This window comes from Artemia franciscana, chromosome 15 (assembly GCF_032884065.1).
Source record: "Artemia franciscana chromosome 15, ASM3288406v1, whole genome shotgun sequence".
In the NCBI taxonomy this organism is placed as follows: Eukaryota; Metazoa; Arthropoda; class Branchiopoda; order Anostraca; family Artemiidae; genus Artemia; species Artemia franciscana.
In genome coordinates, this window is record NC_088877.1 from 26,863,218 (window position 1) to 26,883,552 (window position 20,335).

Consider the following 20,335-nt stretch of genomic DNA (forward strand, 5'->3'; position numbering starts at 1 on the left):
ACAGACAATGGGACAGCAAAGAATGTTGTATATTCGCAAGTTTTACGTAGTTAAAAACATATATATATATATATATATATATATATATCTATCTATATTCACAGGTGGGACATAGGAACACAACTACAATGGCGCGTAACTAATATGGCGCGTAACGACTTACGCGCGCGGGGGGGCTTGGGGGGGCGCGAAGCGCCCCCACCAACTAGGTGTTGGGGTGGTGCGAAGCGCCACCCCAACAGCTAGTATTCAATAATTAAAAGTATCATTTCAAAAATTAGCAGCAATTGAAACTTTTTTAGGTATTATTCGTGCTTTAGATGTTTTAGTGCCGCGGCTTTTAGTGGTGATATATATGCATTTAATTAGGTGGATTCAAATATGTCATTAATTTTTTCCATGGAGCCTAAATTTATAAAAAAATATGAAATTAATAAACAAATAATTTTTAACAACCATAATTGTCGATATAAATGGATGATAGCGCTATATTTCAAAAAGTATAGCTGACAAAAAAAAACTAATTTAATACTTGGACTTAGCATCCCAAAAATAACACGAATTAGTATAAAAAAAAAAAAAACAAAAAAAAAAAAAAAAAAAAAAAAGAAAGAAAAAAAAAAAAAAACGTTAGCACAAGACAGAAGAAAAAACCTGTTGGCCTATGATTTTAAACTTACAAAACCTTTCGCCACTAATTCCAAGACTCTCTATTTTTGTTGTAATTTTATTTGCATGAAAATCCGTTTCATACGGTCACTTTGCAGCACTTAAAGTAATAGTTATTCGGAAGTAAATACTCCAATTTACCGGATGCCTCTCTTACCCTCACTCGCCTCCCCTCATCAACCTTGCTAAAGCTTTCGCACTAAAGTTCAAGGTCAATAGAGGAAAAATTTTTGAGACAGTAGCCAGTTAAGTTTTATAGATTACATCCACCCTCAAAATAAGAAAAAAACAAAACAAAAAGGCAACGAAAGTCTTGAGCTTACATGGTATATGCTGAAACCCATTGTTCTGCAACACAAAGACGTGCCGTTAGAATTTAAATCAGCGTCATTTCAGTAAAAGGCTGGAAGCACCTAACTTCAGTTATGCACATCCTTTGGGTTGCACAGGGGTAATCTCTTCAGCACGTTTATGGTAAGCTTCTCATATAGTTTCCAGTCGTCTGCTTGCTTCACTGGTATAATTGGTCACTTTCAAAGTTATCATACCATTCTTTTTAGATTTTCCCAGAGTACACATACCATGGAGCCTTTCCTCAAATACAACTTATGGCACTTACTATTTGATCATTCGATGTATGTGACCCAGTCACCTTTGTTACTGAAAACGAACTTTCTGGAGACCTATAGTTCCCCACTTTTTCTTTCGAGACCATGCTTTAGATTGTTATTTAAGTTATAGTCCAAGATGTTTCGTCTCAAAAGTCAAAATCTGCTTTCGTCCTTGATCTAAAACGTTCACGCTCTGCAGGCGTACATGGCAACAGGGATTATTAGTCACAATTGTGGCTGCACTGATAGGTACTTATTTCAAAAGAGGAGAAGAAGAATACCAAAGATATCCGTATTAGACCCCAACCCAGAGACTTTGGCCTGCAGACTAGACTCGGTTTCTGTGAGCTTGTTGAGGTCGTCGAAAAAGCTAGGGTGTGGATGTAAATAACCGTTAACAGTCAGGCCAATATTGTCCTTAAGTAGGAACAGTATAGCATGCAAAAAGACCCTGAATATTCGCAGATAGAGTCTGTAATCTTGCAGCACTTCAGAAATAGTTGGAAAATCTTGAGTTTCGCCCTCTGGGGTCTGAAAAAAGTTACAGCAATCGTAATACGTATTTTTTGAATCATTATTTTCAAATCCACCGTAATTAGTCAGAATGTACCACAGTCCATTCCACCATACTATATCAAAAGTCTGATTAAAATTTTTATAAAGCTGGAAGATTTCTTTGCTACACACTCAAGGCATCTTTCTGTGAGTTTCCTCACAGCAAAGATTGGGTCAGGGTGATATACTACTGCTCTGATTCGGCAAAAAAAGAAAAACCTTGTTAGAAGTTTAGCTGGGTGACTCAACAGGCCTTTTGACCACTAATTCTCGCAGTCATTTTGAGGTATTTATTATGGAGCGGTTAACACATTTGCCCTTGATTTTAGTAAATGTCCTGTCAACCACATGTTTGATAAAGAGAATCATCACATTTATGCAGTGTTCCTCTAGCAAAAGCGGTCCGGCTATAAGAAACTCGGCAGGGGTGCAGTCAGAGGATGAGTTCTAATTCTTAATACTACTTAAGCAGAGAAAGGGCTTCAGACTAGAAATCCTGATAGCATAGCAGAGTTGCATCCGAGAAGTAGGCCCAGCGTCTCTTCTATGTGGCTTTTCCGCCTTTCTACAATAGCCTTTCTATGACTCTGGGGCCTAGGATCCTTGCCCAGGATACAAGTGGTGGTTGCAAGTTATTCGGTTTGGTGAGGGGGATAGCAGCTTATTGGTGCAGACTATCGGAATCCTACTTTTCATGGTGAGAAGAGCTTTGAATCAGAGTTTTTTTAAGGGCACTTATAACATGGGCGTGCTTGGAGATTAAGTCTCCTGCAGGGCAGAGAGTGGCGTTTGTGACAGATGACTTCCAACGTTTTGAGACGAGGATACAATCAATCAGATTTGCTGCTTTTCCCTCTGAACATGTCCAAAATACGTTTCTTCACTTTCTGTGTTTGAATATGGAGTTTTGTCATAAAAAGATCGCTATTCCTGTAGGACTCAAGCAGACGTTTACTGTCAGCTTTTTGGCTTCTATGAACGATTCTGCTTAAAGTATCTTGGCTGTATTGTACCGCTTCTTTAACAAAAAAACAAAAAAAAAACAAAAAAAACAACAATACAATATACAATACAATCTTGTCTTCCATAAGTATCAAGACAATGTTAGGAAGGCTTCATCTATAAGAGACAGAAGTTTTTTATGAAAAACGTTAAGTCCTTCTTTTGGTCTCGCGGAGCCAGCGGCGTACACCTCGACGATCTGCCATACAAAACCTTGTAGTCTTATTTATTTTTCAACTTCACCTCACAGTGCGTTTGTGCCTGAAATAAGATCAAAACGGTAGACTGGAATCTGTTAGTAAAAATTATAAATTATTCATCAGAATCAGTCCTTCAATCATGTTTAGAAGTTCACCATACTAAACTGGAAAGGAAATCCTTACAAATATATTACCCCCCCCCCTATTTTTTAAAAAAACGGCGGCTTTGCACCTGACATGTGAAAATGATGATATTCGATTTGCAAACTATTAATGAAATACTTGGAATGAAAATAGGATATATCATGGAAACAGGTATAATTGGCACTAAAATAATAATAATAACAATAATACAAACAACAAAGTTCCTTGGACGGTTTAAAAACGTTGAACGGTTTAGAACCAGACGTTAAAATCTTTTTGATATCAGTGAATTAATGTAAAAACAATAGAAAAAATGACAATCTGGACTTTGCTCCAGCTTGCAGAAAAAAATTACAGTTTTTTTTCCAGACGTCCGTTTTTTGAGGCAGGTATACTTTGTCGGCATAACTGAACTTTCGAGCCATGAATTGACGCATGGATATTGAGAATAAAACAGCAACTCAATTTCTTCAAAAAAGATTATTATTCGGCAAAGAAAATTATCGTACTTTTGAAAAGATGGAAATCGGCATGTCCTGATATTTGTGATGGTCGACTAATATGAGAATAATAACTCCAAAACTGTTCGACGGATGCAAATCTTCCTACAAGTTTTAGCTGCTGGTCGTAGCTTTGTGCTTGTTTCCCTTGTCCTCGCCTACTAAACCATAATCCGTATTCATACTGAAGTCTCTGCTCTCCATCTGGCACTTCAATCAGCGGCTAAAAAGAAAACAAAAAAATAAGATCCGTACATAAATCTAAGATTTTGAAAACCTTAGCGTTGCAATACTGGATATCCGATTTCCCGCAAAATAAACAAAACTCGTAGCCAAAAAGTAATAAGTTTTTAGAAGTGCTAGTGGTTCCCAATCGTGAAAAAAACAAAGCGACAGCGGCAATACCAAATTACAAAACTTAACAACTAGTTTTAAAAGACGTTGATTGCATTATTACAGGCAAATATTATATAGTAGAAATGAGTGCTTTCAAGAGCAATACCTCCAGATTATGCAATTGGCCCAAACAAAGGTACATTATAGTAGAAAAGGTGGGTATGTCAGAAAATGTTAGAAAGGCGATTGTCCACTGAGCTATCTGTGTCTATCCCATTCTTTCATGTGAAAGTTATTGGATAATATGATTGCAAGACATCTTGCTTCTGTCTTCACTACAGTCTACCACCCAATACAGTAAACAGTGCTTAACGCCATCACATCTAGACTTACGTAGTTACAACCAGCATTCGGTGAACCAAAGACCGAAAAACTTGCTCAGACCACCTCTAACACTTAGCCTTGTCTAGATTTATAGCATCGGCCCTCCTTTCACAAGTACATTTTCTGGATCCCAAGTTTAGGTTCACACCAAATGCAGACCTGTGTATGATCACCAAGAAAAAAAAAGAAGTTTAGGCTCAAACCTGGTAGGAACCCCCTCAACCCTGAATCCTTACCATAGGTTGGTGTACTGTGTATATCCCCGCTATCTCAGTCTCTTCTATATCGAGCGGTCTCGGGACTAGTGCCAAAGAGTACGGGAACCTTAAATGGATAAAAATAATTTACTCTTAAACAGGCCCGCCTTTCTATTTTAAATAGCTAGTAATTATCATCAAGATGACGGAATCAACAGAAGTCCAGCCCCAGATTTTTGAAGAAATAAAGTGAAATGTCAAAAGAGCTTAAAAAACTTGATCCCCTAAGCGAAAAGCTGGAAAAATTATCTGTGAAATTTTCTTCAATTTCGGAATCACGGAATAAGAAAATTTGTGAAGTCTTAAAAAGACCGGAAAAGACAGAGGCGGAAGTTCGTGAGCTGTAAATGGAAGTTGCAAAGAATAAAAAAGATAATGGATGGAATTTAAGCGGATCAAAAAAGGTGCAATAAAATACTATACAATTTTGACCTAAAGATAAGAGGTTCTAGTCTAAAAGAGTATATTCTTAGATGCTTAAATGAAATAGTAAGAGGCGCCAGGTTTATGCAGACAGATATCAAAGATACTTTTCCTTTACCTTCAAACCAGAAAGTCATACCAGTCGTAATAAAATTAGCGTCTATACAATTAAAAAAAATCCCTATTTAGTTGGCTGCACTTTTCAAAAGGTTTCATTTGTATGTAGCCCAGGATTGCACTTCTTCAGATTTATGGGCGCATAGTAAGTTGATACCAATTTTGGAAGCAGCGCGTATGGAAAACCATTTAAATGCAAAGCTGAAGGGTCTGAGACTTTTCGTGGGGTACGATTCTTGCATTCGATAGTGAACTGAGTAAAGCGAAAGAAACTGATCAAGAACAACGAAAGGTTATATCAGTAGAGGAAATGAGAACCCATGATCATCAGAGTCTAGACTTAAATCGTAATATGCACAGGGGCAATGAAGCAATGGACAATGTCAGTTTACTCAGTAAAGAAGGATCAAGATCAGTCTCAAATGGGGCAGTTATTGAAGTTCAGACAGGGATATGTACGCGTATGGATGGCTAGGCTCCATAATGATTTTAATGAACCTGGGACATCTTTCGCTCGTTCAAATCACAGTTATCAAATTATTTCGCGTGAGAGAAGCGGATCGGCAATTTCTGCTTCTAGTAATCAGAGTTTTGGAAGCGTTGCTTCTTTATTTAGTTTAGAAAAGGGGGCAGGGCTGCTTTTATTTGTGGCCAGCATCATACCCCGATAGCCAAAAAACTACGCTGGATTTAGCTCAGCAGAGTGTGAGACAGGACAAAAGAAATAGTAAGAGCATTAGCCCTTTAGAGCAGGACAAAGCCGCGGAAAAAGAAATATGTGAGTAAGGGAGGTGATTTAGGATTCCAAATCATTCACGCTTCGTCAGATAGTGAAAGCCCCGGTTTTTTACCAGGAGCATCCTATTTAGGGGGATAAGCAGCGTCTGGGAACCCTTCAAAATTGCCAGAATAGGAATATAGCCCATAGTAAATCGTGCTTATGTTTTGAAGTTTGGAATTTTCAAGGTTATAGTAGGGATAAGTTAGAAAATCTATTGGAGTCAAGTACATCAACCGGTTGTGAAAGTTGCATTGTTGTTTGCCTTGTTGAGACGTGGAATTCTCTAGATCATTTTTCGTCAAGTGAATATTTTGATGTTTTTGAGTGTAGGAGAAAAGTTTCGGCACATTGTCACAACATGGTTTTCAGCGATGCTCTTCTATCAACAAGAATCGAAATCCTGCACAGACAGTCTCGGGCCTATTATCTCTGACTCATTATATATACTCGCCTAAAAATATTATGCTACTACGGGGAGGCAACCCGTTGTAGATAAATTAGCTAGGAAGGGGTTTTTCGGCCCAAAAACACCCAACAAAACAGACCAAGTCCAGAAGAGATATCCATTAATCAGAATCCTGTGCGAATGATCTATAGTTTATTTCAATACAGTAGCCCTTTCATGAAATTAAACTGAAAAAACAAGTTTTTTAACTAAAAGCGGGCTTCCACTTCTTAAGCCTCTGTCTCTTTACGCTAAAGTTTGACTTCTTCCCGATTCGTTTAATTTGAATAAAAAGCTTTGTCAAAGCATTAGAGACAATAGTTTAATGAGCAAGGAATTTAGGAGGGCGCAGCCCAACTCATATATGGACGAATTTTTGTTTTTTGTCAATGTTGTTCTTTACTTTAAGTTGAAAAAAATTTATTTAAAAATTTTCTAATTTCTTTTTGTTAATCAGATCATGCCAAAAAATCCGGCTCCGTCAAGACGGTTTCAGGCACCATCGCATCTTCCCGCTCTGCACCCACCAACACTTTCATGACAGGTGACTACAAATTAAAAGAAATCATTATTCTTATTAAACGGCCATTGTGTTTCAGGAGTCGTTCTTTAGGGATTGGAACAAAAAGTCTAAATTTTTTCATAAAGAGCAAGGTCTTGAGGAGGGGAAACCTCTTTTCATATGTGTAATAATTTCCTTCCGTTTAAGTTTTGATGCTGCTCCTTACTTTCAATTGAAGAAAATAGTTATAATTTAATATCTGATCACTTTTAATGACACCAAGAAATCTACCCCCCCCCCCCTCCAAGAAAAATGCCTTCACTCACGGAAAAATTCCACCAAGAAAAGTTGTTTTCACGTAAAAATGCCCTCCTCCTTTCTCAGAGAAAGTCACCCGAGACAATACCATTCTAGCTGAAAATTTTATCCAGAAAATTTCTTGTGGATGATACTGGGGTGAAAATCTTGTCTTAGCCCCTTTAATGTGAAAAAGACTTTAATTTCTGATTGTTTTTAAATCATGCCGGTATTTCCCTTCCCGGCGGAAAAGTTTCTCAGCAAAAAGGCAGCAAAAGGGTGTTTTCCAGTAAATATTTTTAGGGGGGAGGGGAAAGATATAAAAGGTACTTTAAAAACGCATAAAAACTTGAAATTTATATATATTCCCTTACGATTTCTGGAATAATTTCTGGTCTACGCTGTTATTATGAAAGTAAAGAATAACCATAAAGCGCAAAATGAGGAGAATCTATTCCGAACAGGAGGAGGACTGCCTGCCTCATCTAAACCTCCACCTCAAGTTCGCAGAAGCCTCTGAGTGTGCTGATTGGGTCAGGAATTGAGTCCTTGTCCTTTACGCGGGGCGGAATTTTCAGGGGGGATCCGCGGAGGGCTATTTTCCGCGGAGAGTATTTTTCGCGGAGGGATGGGTATTTCCCAGGGGGTTTAACGCCGACCACCAAAAAAGGACAAGCACATATAAAACTAGATCTACGTTGCATGGGCAAAGTGAGGTGTTGCGGCAACCTTTGTTCGGCTTCACCTAATAAAGTGTTGCTAGAGCAACACTTTGGTTTTGTTTCCTCGCTTCGATTAAACGCTGAAATTGTTAATCTGTAAGGATCTTAAAATAAATGCTAGGTAAACCAACTCGCAAAAGTTGCAAACCCCTCATCGTTGAAAATAATTGTAGCCTAACAGCCGATAATTACTTACAAGTCCCTTAAATGTCTTACCACTGGAACCGAATTGGTCTTACCATCAAATACACCGGAAACAAATAATAGGTACACCAACAGGAAAAAATTGCGAACCCTTCATTGCCGAAGATAATTATGAGCTAACAGCCGATTGTTGCTTAAAACTCCCCTACATGTCTCACAATTGGTATTGGCCGATTTTTGGTTTCAGTGTGTACCTTACAACTAAAGTTGTCAACCGTCAACCTCTTTAAACTTTCAAACTGGTATATCTCATGAAGCAATTTTTCTACCAAAACATAGATGACATACACTTTGATCAGCTCATCAAGAAGTATCGACTGCCATCGAAAAAAATCTATCTGTCGTAGTTCAAAAGTTGACTTTTTTGCCGTAGGCCAAGTTTCTAACGTCATCATTTAGAAAGGAGCAAAGGATAAACTCTAATTACTTTAGCAATGAGAGAACTTTTAAAGTTTAAGAGGTACATGTGATACCATTTCTGTATCGGCCTATTTTTGGTTTCAGTGTGCACCTTACTACTGAAGTTGTCAACCCCTTTAAACTTTCAAACTTATATATCTCTTGAAGGAATTTTTCTACCAAAAAATGGATGACATATAAATTGGTCAGCTCATCAAGAGCTATCGACTGCCGTCGAAAAAAAAATCTATCTGTCTTAGTTCAAAAGTGCACCTTACTACTGAAGTTGTCAACCCCTTTAAACTTTCAAACTTATATATCTCTTGAAGGAATTTTTCTACCAAAAAATGGATGACATATAAATTGGTCAGCTCATCAAGAGCTATCGACTGCCGTCGAAAAAAAAATCTATCTGTCTTAGTTCAAAAGTTGACTTTTTTGCCAGAGGCCGAGTTTCTAACGTCATCACTCAGAAAGGAGCAAAAGATAAACTCTAATTTCTTTAGTAATGCGAGGACATTAAAAGTTTAAGATGCACATCTGATACCATTTCTCTACCGCAATCCCAAGTGCAAAAAACTGAATGATAAACTCAGCTGAAATCACGAACAGAAACGGGTAGAAACAAGAGATTTTTGGCCCCAGGCAAAAGTTCTACGAATCTTTCCAAGATGTAAAGTCATATTCATCAATCCGGCCTAAGGTCCACACTTTCCGTAAAAACCGCAGAGGTCAGACCCTTATCACTTTCGAGGAATAAGCTGAAATCACGGTGCTAGGAAAACAAGAAGAGTGTTTCAAGGGAAAACTACTCAAAGCAGAATTTTCTATGAAAGCCATGTAGAAATTTGCCAAATAGGGAGATAAAACGGCATAGGCTACATTGATAAGCCCATAGTTTGAAGACAAAATTTGGATCTGAAGGTAAAATGATAAAAAAAATTAGCTGTAAAGGTAAATAAGGGTCATAATAGTATCGATTTGTAGTCTTATAATGTGACCAAGCAGAATTTTCCACCAATTTTCCTTGTAAGACAATTTTCCGACACATTTGACGTCACAAGAACTGTACTTCAGTTAAAGTAAGAACCTGTTTTGCCAATAGGCTAAAAACCCCGAGTGAAACATGGTTTTATCGATTACATTCAGCCTGTTGTCCCTTAGAATCACCTAAACGTGCAGTGTTTTCGGCTAAAACTTATGTATCAGTTGGCATCTGAATGTAATATTTTTATAGTACAAGGAGAAACATTTAATTACCACAGGGTATTGAACACATTTGATATGCATTTAGCATTTAATGTACTATAAGGAGGCTAAAGGTTTAATTCTAATTGAATAAGTTAAATTTGAATAGTGTAATATGTATTTTCATTTCAACGGTGTAGTAACTGGAAAAGAGAATATTAGTAATATAGTTCGCTTTCATTGAAGCGCTAGTGACGTAGAAGGCTTTAGAGTTTTAAAGTTAGAAAAGGAGCTAAATTTCTGTTTGTAGTGAAACTAAATTTGTTGTGAATGGTCTTTGGAAGAAATAAGGTTAAACTAAATATTTCATACATATTGATATTAACTGCTGGAAAGCCCATCAGTTCAAAATTAGATTTTACTGTAATTTCATGTTTTATTTTCAATGTTGTAATAAGAATGTAAGAAAATGTTTGTAATGAAGTGGCATTTTCAGTAAAGCACCAATGATGCAGTTGGTTTTAGAATTTTACAGTTAGGTAAGGAAGCAGCATCAATACTCTTCGTTGAATTGATTTTTGTTCGTTTCAATCTTGATTTGCATGTTTAATTAAAGATTTATTCGTTTTAAGGTTTATTTATTCATTTAGGCCTATAAACATGTTGTATAGTATGATTGTTGTATAGTATGACTATAGTACATATTGTATGATTGTTTATTTAGTTTCTGTTCGTTTTGGGTTTCATTTATGCTACAATAGTAAAATATTTGTGTTCGTTTTAAGCTTGATTTGTATATTCAAATTAAGCTGTACTCGTTTTAAGATTTATTTATTGATTTATACAACAAAAGATAAAAACAAAAGCAATACAAAACCAGAAGAATGGAAAAAAAGAATAATGCAACAAGAGATAAGAAAACTAGAAACAACACTTTTTTTAAACCAAAACCAATTGACCTCCCCCTCCCTCCACACAAAAAAGCAAATCAAACGTTTTTAAGCAACTCCAACCAAACCCAGGTAATAAGAGCCTAGCCTAATATAGGTTATATTTTAATTACTTTTAGTTTTAATGACGAACGATTCTGATTTTTACCTCTTCTTTACTCGATTAGTCGCAATCCCTTTTTTCTCATTCTTAGACGTTTCTGTTCTTTTCTGGTTTTTATCGGCATTGAACAGATCTCATTTGACACTATTTTTAAAATAAAAAATAGCGTTCTTTTTGTGTTGCGAGAGCAACACTTTGGTTTTGTGTTTTTTTTACGATGTTTTGCCTGTTTGGGAAATGGGCATGACTCTCTAAACAATTGTTGGTGCATTTGGACACTTTCGATTCAAATCTTCAATTTATGTCAGGGAAAATTCAGGGAAGCTTCCTTTCTTAATATTTTAATTCAGAACAATAGTCCTAATCTTAAATTTTCTATTTACAGGAAACCCACCCACATTTATTGCTATCTGCATTTCTCGTCAAACCACCCTCCTTCTGCTAAAAGAGGGGTGGTAATCTCTTTGGTCGAAGGTGTTCTGGCTGATATTACCCTCGTTTTCTTGGCTATTTAATTATATTATTTATATATTTAAAAATGTTGTCTTATTTTTCACATCCCAAGAAGTTTCAATTTCCCTTATATCTTTCCTTATGACCTCCTCCCGCCCAATTTTAGAGACGAATTATTTTTCGTCTGACCCCCTAGATGGTTGGTCAAAAGGACAATCTTTGGCAATCTTTTATCCCTCATCTGTAGAACGTGTTATAGATTCTTTTGAAAAATTCTTTTTTTTACAGTTTTGGTTCTGTCTGCAAGGGCTATTCTTCACATCCCATTCTTTACCAAGAGCAATTGGACTGAAAAAAAAATAAATCAGTTTTGCTATGCGTTATACTGGAGAATTGCTACAAATACAATACATTTCTGTACAAATGGGTAAATTTGGCACCACCTTCAGAATCCCACCCCACAAACTGATTTTATAATCTTTGAGGGCTATGGTTGAATAGTTCGTGACGCAATATAAAATTCCATAGTAGCACATATATCTACTGAATCTCAACATTTTTGGTTGCTCCTAGATTTCCTTATATTGTGAATACAATCTGCATATTAATTGTTTATTCAATTGTACCCCCCCCCCCCACTATTAAACGAATTCTCTTTAATCCTCCAATTTTGTCATATTAAGTTTTTCTCGGTGCAAATCGAAACTGTCACATTTTACACCATGTGGCAGTTGATTAAAAAAAATACATTTGTATTTGTTGTAGCTACTACTCCGTCAATATTTTGGACTGAAATCAACATTGACAACATACGCACTAATAATCTATTTATTAATTGTGTACGTATGTAAATAGCTGCCGTTATTAAAAGCAGAGCTGAATAGATCCAAAATTGGACTTCATTTTGCTCCAAAGCACAAATTAAGGTAATTAAGGTGATGGGCATTTTAATGGGGGAATTTTTTTTTATGTTAATTTTTTTCAATAACTAATTCACTTCTGCTTAAAATACTCAAAGGTAATCAATAGAAGAAAATTTTATTATATTTGCATAACAATTTTAGAAAAAATGAAAGATTGGTTACTTTTTACTTTTGAAATGTAACTGACACTTACATAATCAATTTTGTCTACTTCAGATACATCTTCAGCTTCAGAGTTCAGACTGTAAGAAAAAATAGAAATAAATGAAAATTGCATATGTACTATATACCCTAAATGAAATTCCATTTCCAGCACAAAAATATAATTAATTGACACTATTCCGATTCGCATATGTTTAAGCATGGGGTTCTTATAAATTACAAGTTAATGCAATTCCCCCTTTTCCCCTGTTCAAGATTAAAAAAAAGAAGAAAAAAAAGCAAGTACAATTCCTTTACATACACTGTATCTTCTCTACACTTATATATAATACAATATGGCAAAGACTAGAAAAATGATTTAGGCTTCTCTTGAAAACAATAGCCTACACTCTTGAGAGCTAACAACAGTTAAAGGATCAGAAACTGAATTTTTTGGCAAAACCTAACTATTCCTAAAATACAACAAGGGACTTAAAAAGAAACTTCAAATAGCAATAAAACCCTGATTACATCTTTAACTATTCTTTAAGGACAGGAATCTTATCTTTGATTCACAGTCCCGTAGGGGAAACACATAAAGCAGGTTTGCAAGAGCCATGACAGAATACAGTTTAGCAAGCATATTTTGCAATAACTATACTTGAGTGCAAAGTTTAGCATAGCTGGCTTGAAAACGAACAACAGCATGGTCCAATAATAGTACTCAAGTACTCTGCTTATCTTGGTCATAAACAAGACTGAAATATTTCAACAAAGTAGACTCTTTTTCTCCAGTAATGGCCACAATAACAGAAATAGAAGCAGCACTTCTTTCACAAACATTATGAACAAGGAATTCAGCTTTTGGAGCGTTTACTGTAAGTCTCAAAAAGTTGTAACCCAGGATCAGTGAAGCGGAAGCGAGCTTAACCTGCAGCACAGAATAGACTAGGAAAATCAACAAGATATCATCAGTATAGCAAATCAGACTGAGATTGCAAATGTCAATGTAGAGTCAACCATTGACTGTCCTAGTCACAGCTGTTGTAAATGCATTAAACATCACAGGATTCAAGATCGAAATCTGTCTCAATCCTTCCAAAATACCAGTAAGACAGCAGGAAACCATATTGGGCATAACACCAAAATGAAGCAGTCTTAAAAGACATTCAACTGAAAGACTGAATCAAAAGCTGCCAAAACATCCACACTACACAAATATACAGGACTTTTTATCAGCCTAAGCTTTACAAATAATATACTTTACAAGGTGATGAGGAAATGCAAAACTCAAATTTTTCTGGAACCAAACTTTTCTAGAAAAAACTCAAACTAGAACAAAAGCTACCACTTCTATTGTAAACTACTACTAAGGCAAAGGATATCAAATAGAAAATCTAAGAAATTTTTAAGGGGGTTGTTCAACTAAATCAAAATACACTAAGTGCTTACAGTTTGACAAAAGGGTGTATCAGCAATATCTTAGGATCAGCTTAGAGAATTAAGCTGAAACTTCTAGGGCATAACCAGAGGGATATTCAACTGATTAACCCTTTCAGTCATTTTGTTCTCAGTTGAGAACATACCATTATCTGCCACCTAGTGTCTTATGTTACAGGTAAATATGCATTCAAATTAGCGCGCCATAAGCTTCATTCATCAAGAAATAATCTGAAAAAAGTTTGAAAGTTCTAACTTCAAAACTTCATTTTATACAAAAGTTTGAAGTTGAGGAATGGATGGATCTCAAAACAGTGCAGAACCAGGTAGGTCTCCAGTCTATGTGTAAGAATATGGATGAATCTAAGGCCATATCTAACAACTAATACTTAGACAAGATAAGTAAAGACATCTAGTGGCCAAAAATAGACTAACTGCAAGAACACTGGAGGGCAGGCGATTTTCCTCAAACTACGTGTCCTCAACCGAGTACAGTGTGATCAACGCATAGCAAACTGAGCAAGCGGCGTGTAATTATTACATTGCTTTTTTCGTTGTTTCTTTCAAATATAATATTCTATGTACGGTGAATTTACACGTGGTAAATCTATTTGAAAAATTCTCGGAGGGAGAGGGAAAACGTAAAAGCTGTAATTTGTACATTTCTTTGACTAAGTTGGGTTGTTGGGTTGTAAATAAGGGTTGTAATTTGTTGGGGTTGTAAATGCTAAGTTGGGTTGTAAATTTGTAAATTTGAAGTTGGGTTCTAAATGATTTTCCTAGGTTGTTTCCTTAAGAAGAACTTTGATTGTTGTTCATAGAACTATAAGACTCGTTTGGTCCTGAGATTCAGTTATTTTTCTGTTAAAATTCCTTTTAAACTTTCACCAGGCTGATGAAAAAATATTTTAATTTTGGTTGTTAAACACACACAATTTGAAATATATACTTCAAAATATGAAAAATATAATTCATAGGCAGCGCATTTGCTTCTTTTTTGTTTTCCCTAGACCAATTCGAATGGTACGAGTGGTCTTAAAAACTTAAGAGGGGACCCATTTGATTGGAATTTCAAGTATCCTGATTAGGAATTGAGAGTTATTAGAGGACAACCAGCCACTCCCAAACCATTTTTTCTTAGCATAGTTGAAAAGCCCAGTAACTATGGACCTAGGGGTGTCATGCCCCTCTGACAAGGGATATTAATTGTGCAAGTCGACCATTGTTTACATTTAAGGTGTCATTAGTGGGACAAAGGGCCTGTTTGAACCTGAAAGTATGAAAAGGCTGAGAGCATTAAGGTAAAACTTTTAGGGCATGCTATGGATGAGGTTAATTTAGATGTTCATCCAGGTTTACCAAAAGGTGCATCTGCAATATCCCAGGAATGGCTAAGGGTGGGTTGTTAGTTTGAAATTTCCAAGGAATGTTCAGCAGTATGTTAAACTAGATCAAAATACACTATTTACATCTGTTTTCCGAAATACACTTAGGAACTTACTGTATATCTTAGGAACTACTAAGTGCATTATCGAAGCTTTCGAAGTGTCATTTTTGTAAACGATATGGGTTAAAAATAAATAAATTAAATAAAAAGTCACGATGTGCATCTATATGGTGAAAAGGATGCATCTGTATAGTGTAAGAAACAGCTAAAGATAATAAAGATAAAATAAACAGCTAAAGAAAGTCGTATCTAGAAATGTTTTATTATCACTTCTACACCGTTTTCTTTATCCTAATAATGACGAACAGGGCAATGAGTGCAGTTTTACAACTATTTTTTTCAGGTCCTTCGCAGCGTCCAAGGCGTTTGCGCGTCAACCAACAGCAAATTTTGAACATTTTTGATCAAATTGACAGTGACATCTCCGATACAGACCTTCTGGATAGCGACGTGGAGCAGGAAGATTACGACCCTCGACCCAATGCAGGAACGGCAGCAGTGAGTTCCAGGGAAAGTGCATCAACTGAAGTAAGGCCTCCACCGAGGAAGGGCAGAACCAAGGTTTGGAAGAAGAAAAAATTTGATAAAGCTTATAAAAGCACAGCCCAAAGTCTGCCTGTACCAGGTCATGATGAGCCTATAAACTATTTTGTGGAATATCTAACAGAAGATTTTTTTTGAAATCACTGCGAACCAAACCAACCTGTACTCCGTCCAGAAGACTGGAAAATCCATTGATACTAACGCAGTCGAAATGAAGAAGTTTTTTGGGATTCACGTTGCCATGGGGGTTTTCAATCTCCCACGATACCAGATGTACTGGGGTACACGAACGTGCATTCCACTCATCGCTGATACGATGAACTTCAACAGATTTTCCCGCCTTCGGTCCTTCGTTCACTTGGTTGATAATACTTCCAAAGACCCTGATAACTTGGATCGTCTTTTGGAAAGTGCGACCTATTATTGATATTGTGCAGAAGAAAACGCAGACTATTTCTCCGTCTGAGCACCTCTCCTGTGACGAGCAGATGGTCCCTTTTACTGGAAACCTTGATATCAAACAGTATATTCGGGGAAAACCTTGCCCATGGGGCATCAAAATCTTCGTGCTGTGTAATGCGGATGGAAGAGTACTCTCTTTTGAAATTTATCAGGGCAAAAAGACGAACATGGCTGAAGAGTACAAAAGCTTTGGCCTCGGAGCAGGTATGGTTTTGAATCTTGCTGGACGACTTCAGCTTGTGGAATTTACTAAACTTTATTTCGACAATTTCTTTACGTCTTTGGCTTTGCTGGAAAGACTAAGTGAGATGGGCCTCTACGGAACAGGCACTATACGAAGCAACAGGCTTCAGGGAGCTAGGCTGGAAACTGATTCTGACATGAAAAAGAGAGGAAGGGGATCATTCTGTGAAGTAGTGGCTAGTAGTGGAGATACCTGCTTGGTGAAATGGATGGACAACAGATCAGTTATCCTTGCATCGAATATGATTGGAAGTGGAGCAGTGAACAAGGTACGCAGATGGTGTAAACAAACAAAAGCCTACTTGCAGGTTGACCAGCCCCAAGTTGTATCCCTGTATAACCAGTATATGGGTGGAGTGGACAAGATGGATCAAATGCTATCATATTACCGAACATTCATTAGATCTAAAAAATGGACCATGAGACTGATCTTCCACATGGTCGACCTATCCATCTGCAATTCATGGCTAGAATATGTAGCTGATCGGAAGGCCAAAGCAGAACGCTCGATGGACTTGCTCTCTTTCCGCATGGAAATAGCAGAGGCGCTTACGTCTGCTGAAGGCATGACCCTCAGAAGAAGGGGTCGCCCAAGGTCTCTCACCTCTAGTGAGGAGGACGAACATGAAAATGTAGACGAATCAGCATCTCGCAAAAGAAAGATGAAGTTTCAGCGTCCGTGCTCAGCAGTGAAAAATGATGCATTCTCTCATTGGCCTCAAAAAGTAAAGGGCCAGAGTAGGTGTAAAAAATCGCCGTGCGTGTTGAAAACTCGCACTATGTGTTTGAAATGCAATGTTCCATTGTGTCTAGAAGAGGACAGGAACTGCTTCAAAGAGTTCCACATTAAAAAGTGAAATTTGTCTGTGCTTATTATTTTTTTTTATAACTTCTCAATAAACTCACTATATCTGATGAAAAACTACAAAGTTGATCACACTGTCCTCAACTGAGTACACGCTAGAAAACATAGAAAGGTTCCTCCAAAAAATCTAAAAAAAATTGACGATGATTAGGTACCCCAAGGTGTCACGCCGTCTGGTTTTTAGAATTTTCCATCGAAGGAAAATAATTCGTGACTAAAAGGGTTAAGAGGTAATACATAAATACTATGACACTACTACTGCTGCTACTGCTGAGACTACAAATAAGGCCAAGGGTATGAAGGTAAAATATCAGAGAATACTGAGGGGGAAGTTAAACTGATCAAGATACAATGTGCGCATGCAGGTTGTCAAAAGGGCATATCAGAATTATCTTAGAAACAGCTTAGAGACTTAAGTTGGAACTCACAAGAATTGTTATGGAGGTTGTTGAACTGACCAAAACACAATATATGCATGCAACTCCTACTAATTCTACTGCTACTTATTTATTTATTAATACCAAATACGGTAAGCTTCCAAGCTTGTCGCATAAACATAATAAATAGAAATAATCAATGAAAATAACAACTACAACAAACACTGACAAATAATACTCTAAATTACTTAAAAATGATTTACTTTGAAAATTTGTTTCTGTTAGTTTTGTTTTGAATCTGTTTATGTCATCTGTTAGAAATGTTTTGGGTGGAAGGTCATTCCATGGCTTCCACACCCTGCTGTAAAATGAATGTTGGCCTATTTTCCTTTTTGAAAGTGAGGGGTACAATTTATGTGGGTGATAACGGGTCCTGTTAGTGTCATTAAATGTGAAGAACTGTGATGTACTTATATTATCAATGCCTTTGATTATACAGAATGTGTTAATAATGTCTGCCCTATCCCTTCGAAATTGGAGACTTGGCAATCCTAGCCTGTGCAGTCTATTTTCATACGGCAAATGTTTCAAATGAGGTACAAGCTTAGTTGCTCTTTGCTGCACTTTTTCAACCCTTGCTCTGTCATTTCTATTCAATGGATATCATACCAACGAATTATATTCAACTATAGGTCGAACTGTTGATTCATAAATGGCAATGAATGAATGGTGATTAAACTTACGGAAATTCCGTCTAAGACATAATAGCTGATAATTTGCCTTACAAATTACTTCAGAGACATGCCTGTCAAACCTAAGACTAGAATCAAAATGAACACCAAGGTCACGGACATTTTCAACAGGTAAGATTGAATAAATATGTCTTTGATCTCATTGGGTGTTATTCCTTGAGTTCCTGAGCCCTTTTGCTTGCAAATAGGGCAATGCCAGAGTGACCCAAGACGACGTGTCATCTTGTTAAACAAATCATACTCCAACTTGCTCATTTCAATGCATTCAATGCACAACCATGCATCACACATATCGCATGAAAGGGCACAACTATCATCCTTTAGCCCAATATTACATGATTTGCAGCAATCTAGATCTTTTCTTGGTGATTGTCTCTGACATTTGCTGCTCATTTCTGTATCCAGCCAGACTACTACAGTGCTTTTTTGAAAAATATGATAACACTGCTCAGGGACGGAATTCAAAATATGTTACAAGCATGCTTTTGTTGAAATGCAGTTTTTATTGTCAGATCCAATAACAATAACAAATGCATGTGGTTGCATAATTTTGAACCCTGGATATATATGTATTAAACTGTGAGATAAAACTGTTTTTCTTTGTTTTTTGCATTTTCTCTGGTCTTGTGTTACCCTAGGTGTTGATTTAAGGGACCTACCTCAGTGCTGTGATTGATATATTTAGACTTTTGGGCAATTCATTTTAATTTCATCTTCTTCTTCTTCTTATTCAGCAGACGGGCTTTTCAGTTGATACTATTTAGCCCTTTTCCTTTTGGCTCACTCTGTGAAATCGAGAGAGCTATGGAGCTGGTTTGTCTTATATGATTTGTATCTGCTCAGATTTCTTGAAGTATATCTTTTGATACCAGCAGTTGAATTATAAGAGAGTATATATTGATCTCTGTGCTCTGCGAGAGAGTATGGTCAGCAAGACTCTTGGCTGTTAGTGGAATTTTGTGGTGTTTGAAGCATTCTAACATTTTATATCGCAGGGTATACTGTGCAGACGTCAGCATATTACATTCAAATAGGCAGTGATCTATTGTTTCATTCTTAAGATTACATGACCTGCAAAGGGGGGACGAGGGAACTTCGCCACTTGAATTAGGGATCTGATAAGAAAATGCCTGAAAATTTAGCCCATTTGAACCTGACCGAATTTTATGATAAATCTTGGAAAGGTGCTTACTTGGGAAAGGTGATAGGGTAGGATTCTTATTATTTATCAGTACCTCTGTAAGTCTCCAGCGGTGAATATCTCTAATGGGGATTGGTCTCCCACTTGGCTGGTCAATATTTAAAGCATTTTTTGCTATTTCATCTGCCTTATGGTTACCTATTATACCCGAGTGGCTTGGAATATACTGTATATGAGTTAAAATATCTTTTGAAGCAAAAATATCAATAATCCTGAGACAAAGAAATGTGTCAATATCCATCTTATTTTGAGAAGCTGACGAAAGAAGCTCAAGGCTTGACAAAGAGTCAGAATATATTATAATATTTTTAATATTAACATTCATATATTCATTAACCATGAGGAAATCTAATGCCATGATTATGGCATTTAGCTCGGCAGACATTACAGATGAATTATCTTGTAATCTCTCTCCTAAAGCGATATTAAGGGTTGGGAGGAATGCTCCGCTTGCCACTTTCTCATTCATCAATTCTCCAGGGAATTGCACATCTTCCCGTTCTTCATTAAGCGTTATCAGTGTTGAATTTTTCCGCCCAGCGTTGCCGCTCATTCTGAAATTATGGCGTCCAATAGCTCAAAACGCCTAAAACCCGCAACACCCGAAAAAGGAGTCGATAAGTGTGCTGTCTCTGGTTGTGTTCTGAGTGAGTCCTCGCCAGCCATTCAGTGTGATGAATGTGATAAATGGCTCTATGC

General features: G+C 36.8%; 1 protein-coding gene across 1 annotated transcript in view; it reads right to left on the reverse strand.

Moving 5' to 3' along the window:
- LOC136036270 (eukaryotic translation initiation factor 4E type 2-like) overlaps window positions 1-20,335 on the reverse strand; it is a 48,217-nt gene that overhangs the window by 18,788 nt on the left and 9,094 nt on the right. The window contains exons 2-3 of the mRNA XM_065718410.1: window positions 12,359-12,407; window positions 3,691-3,904 (exon numbers count right to left, since the gene is read on the reverse strand). Coding sequence (XP_065574482.1) covers window positions 3,691-3,904; window positions 12,359-12,407 — 263 coding nt within the window. The remainder of the gene's footprint in view (window positions 1-3,690; window positions 3,905-12,358; window positions 12,408-20,335) is intronic.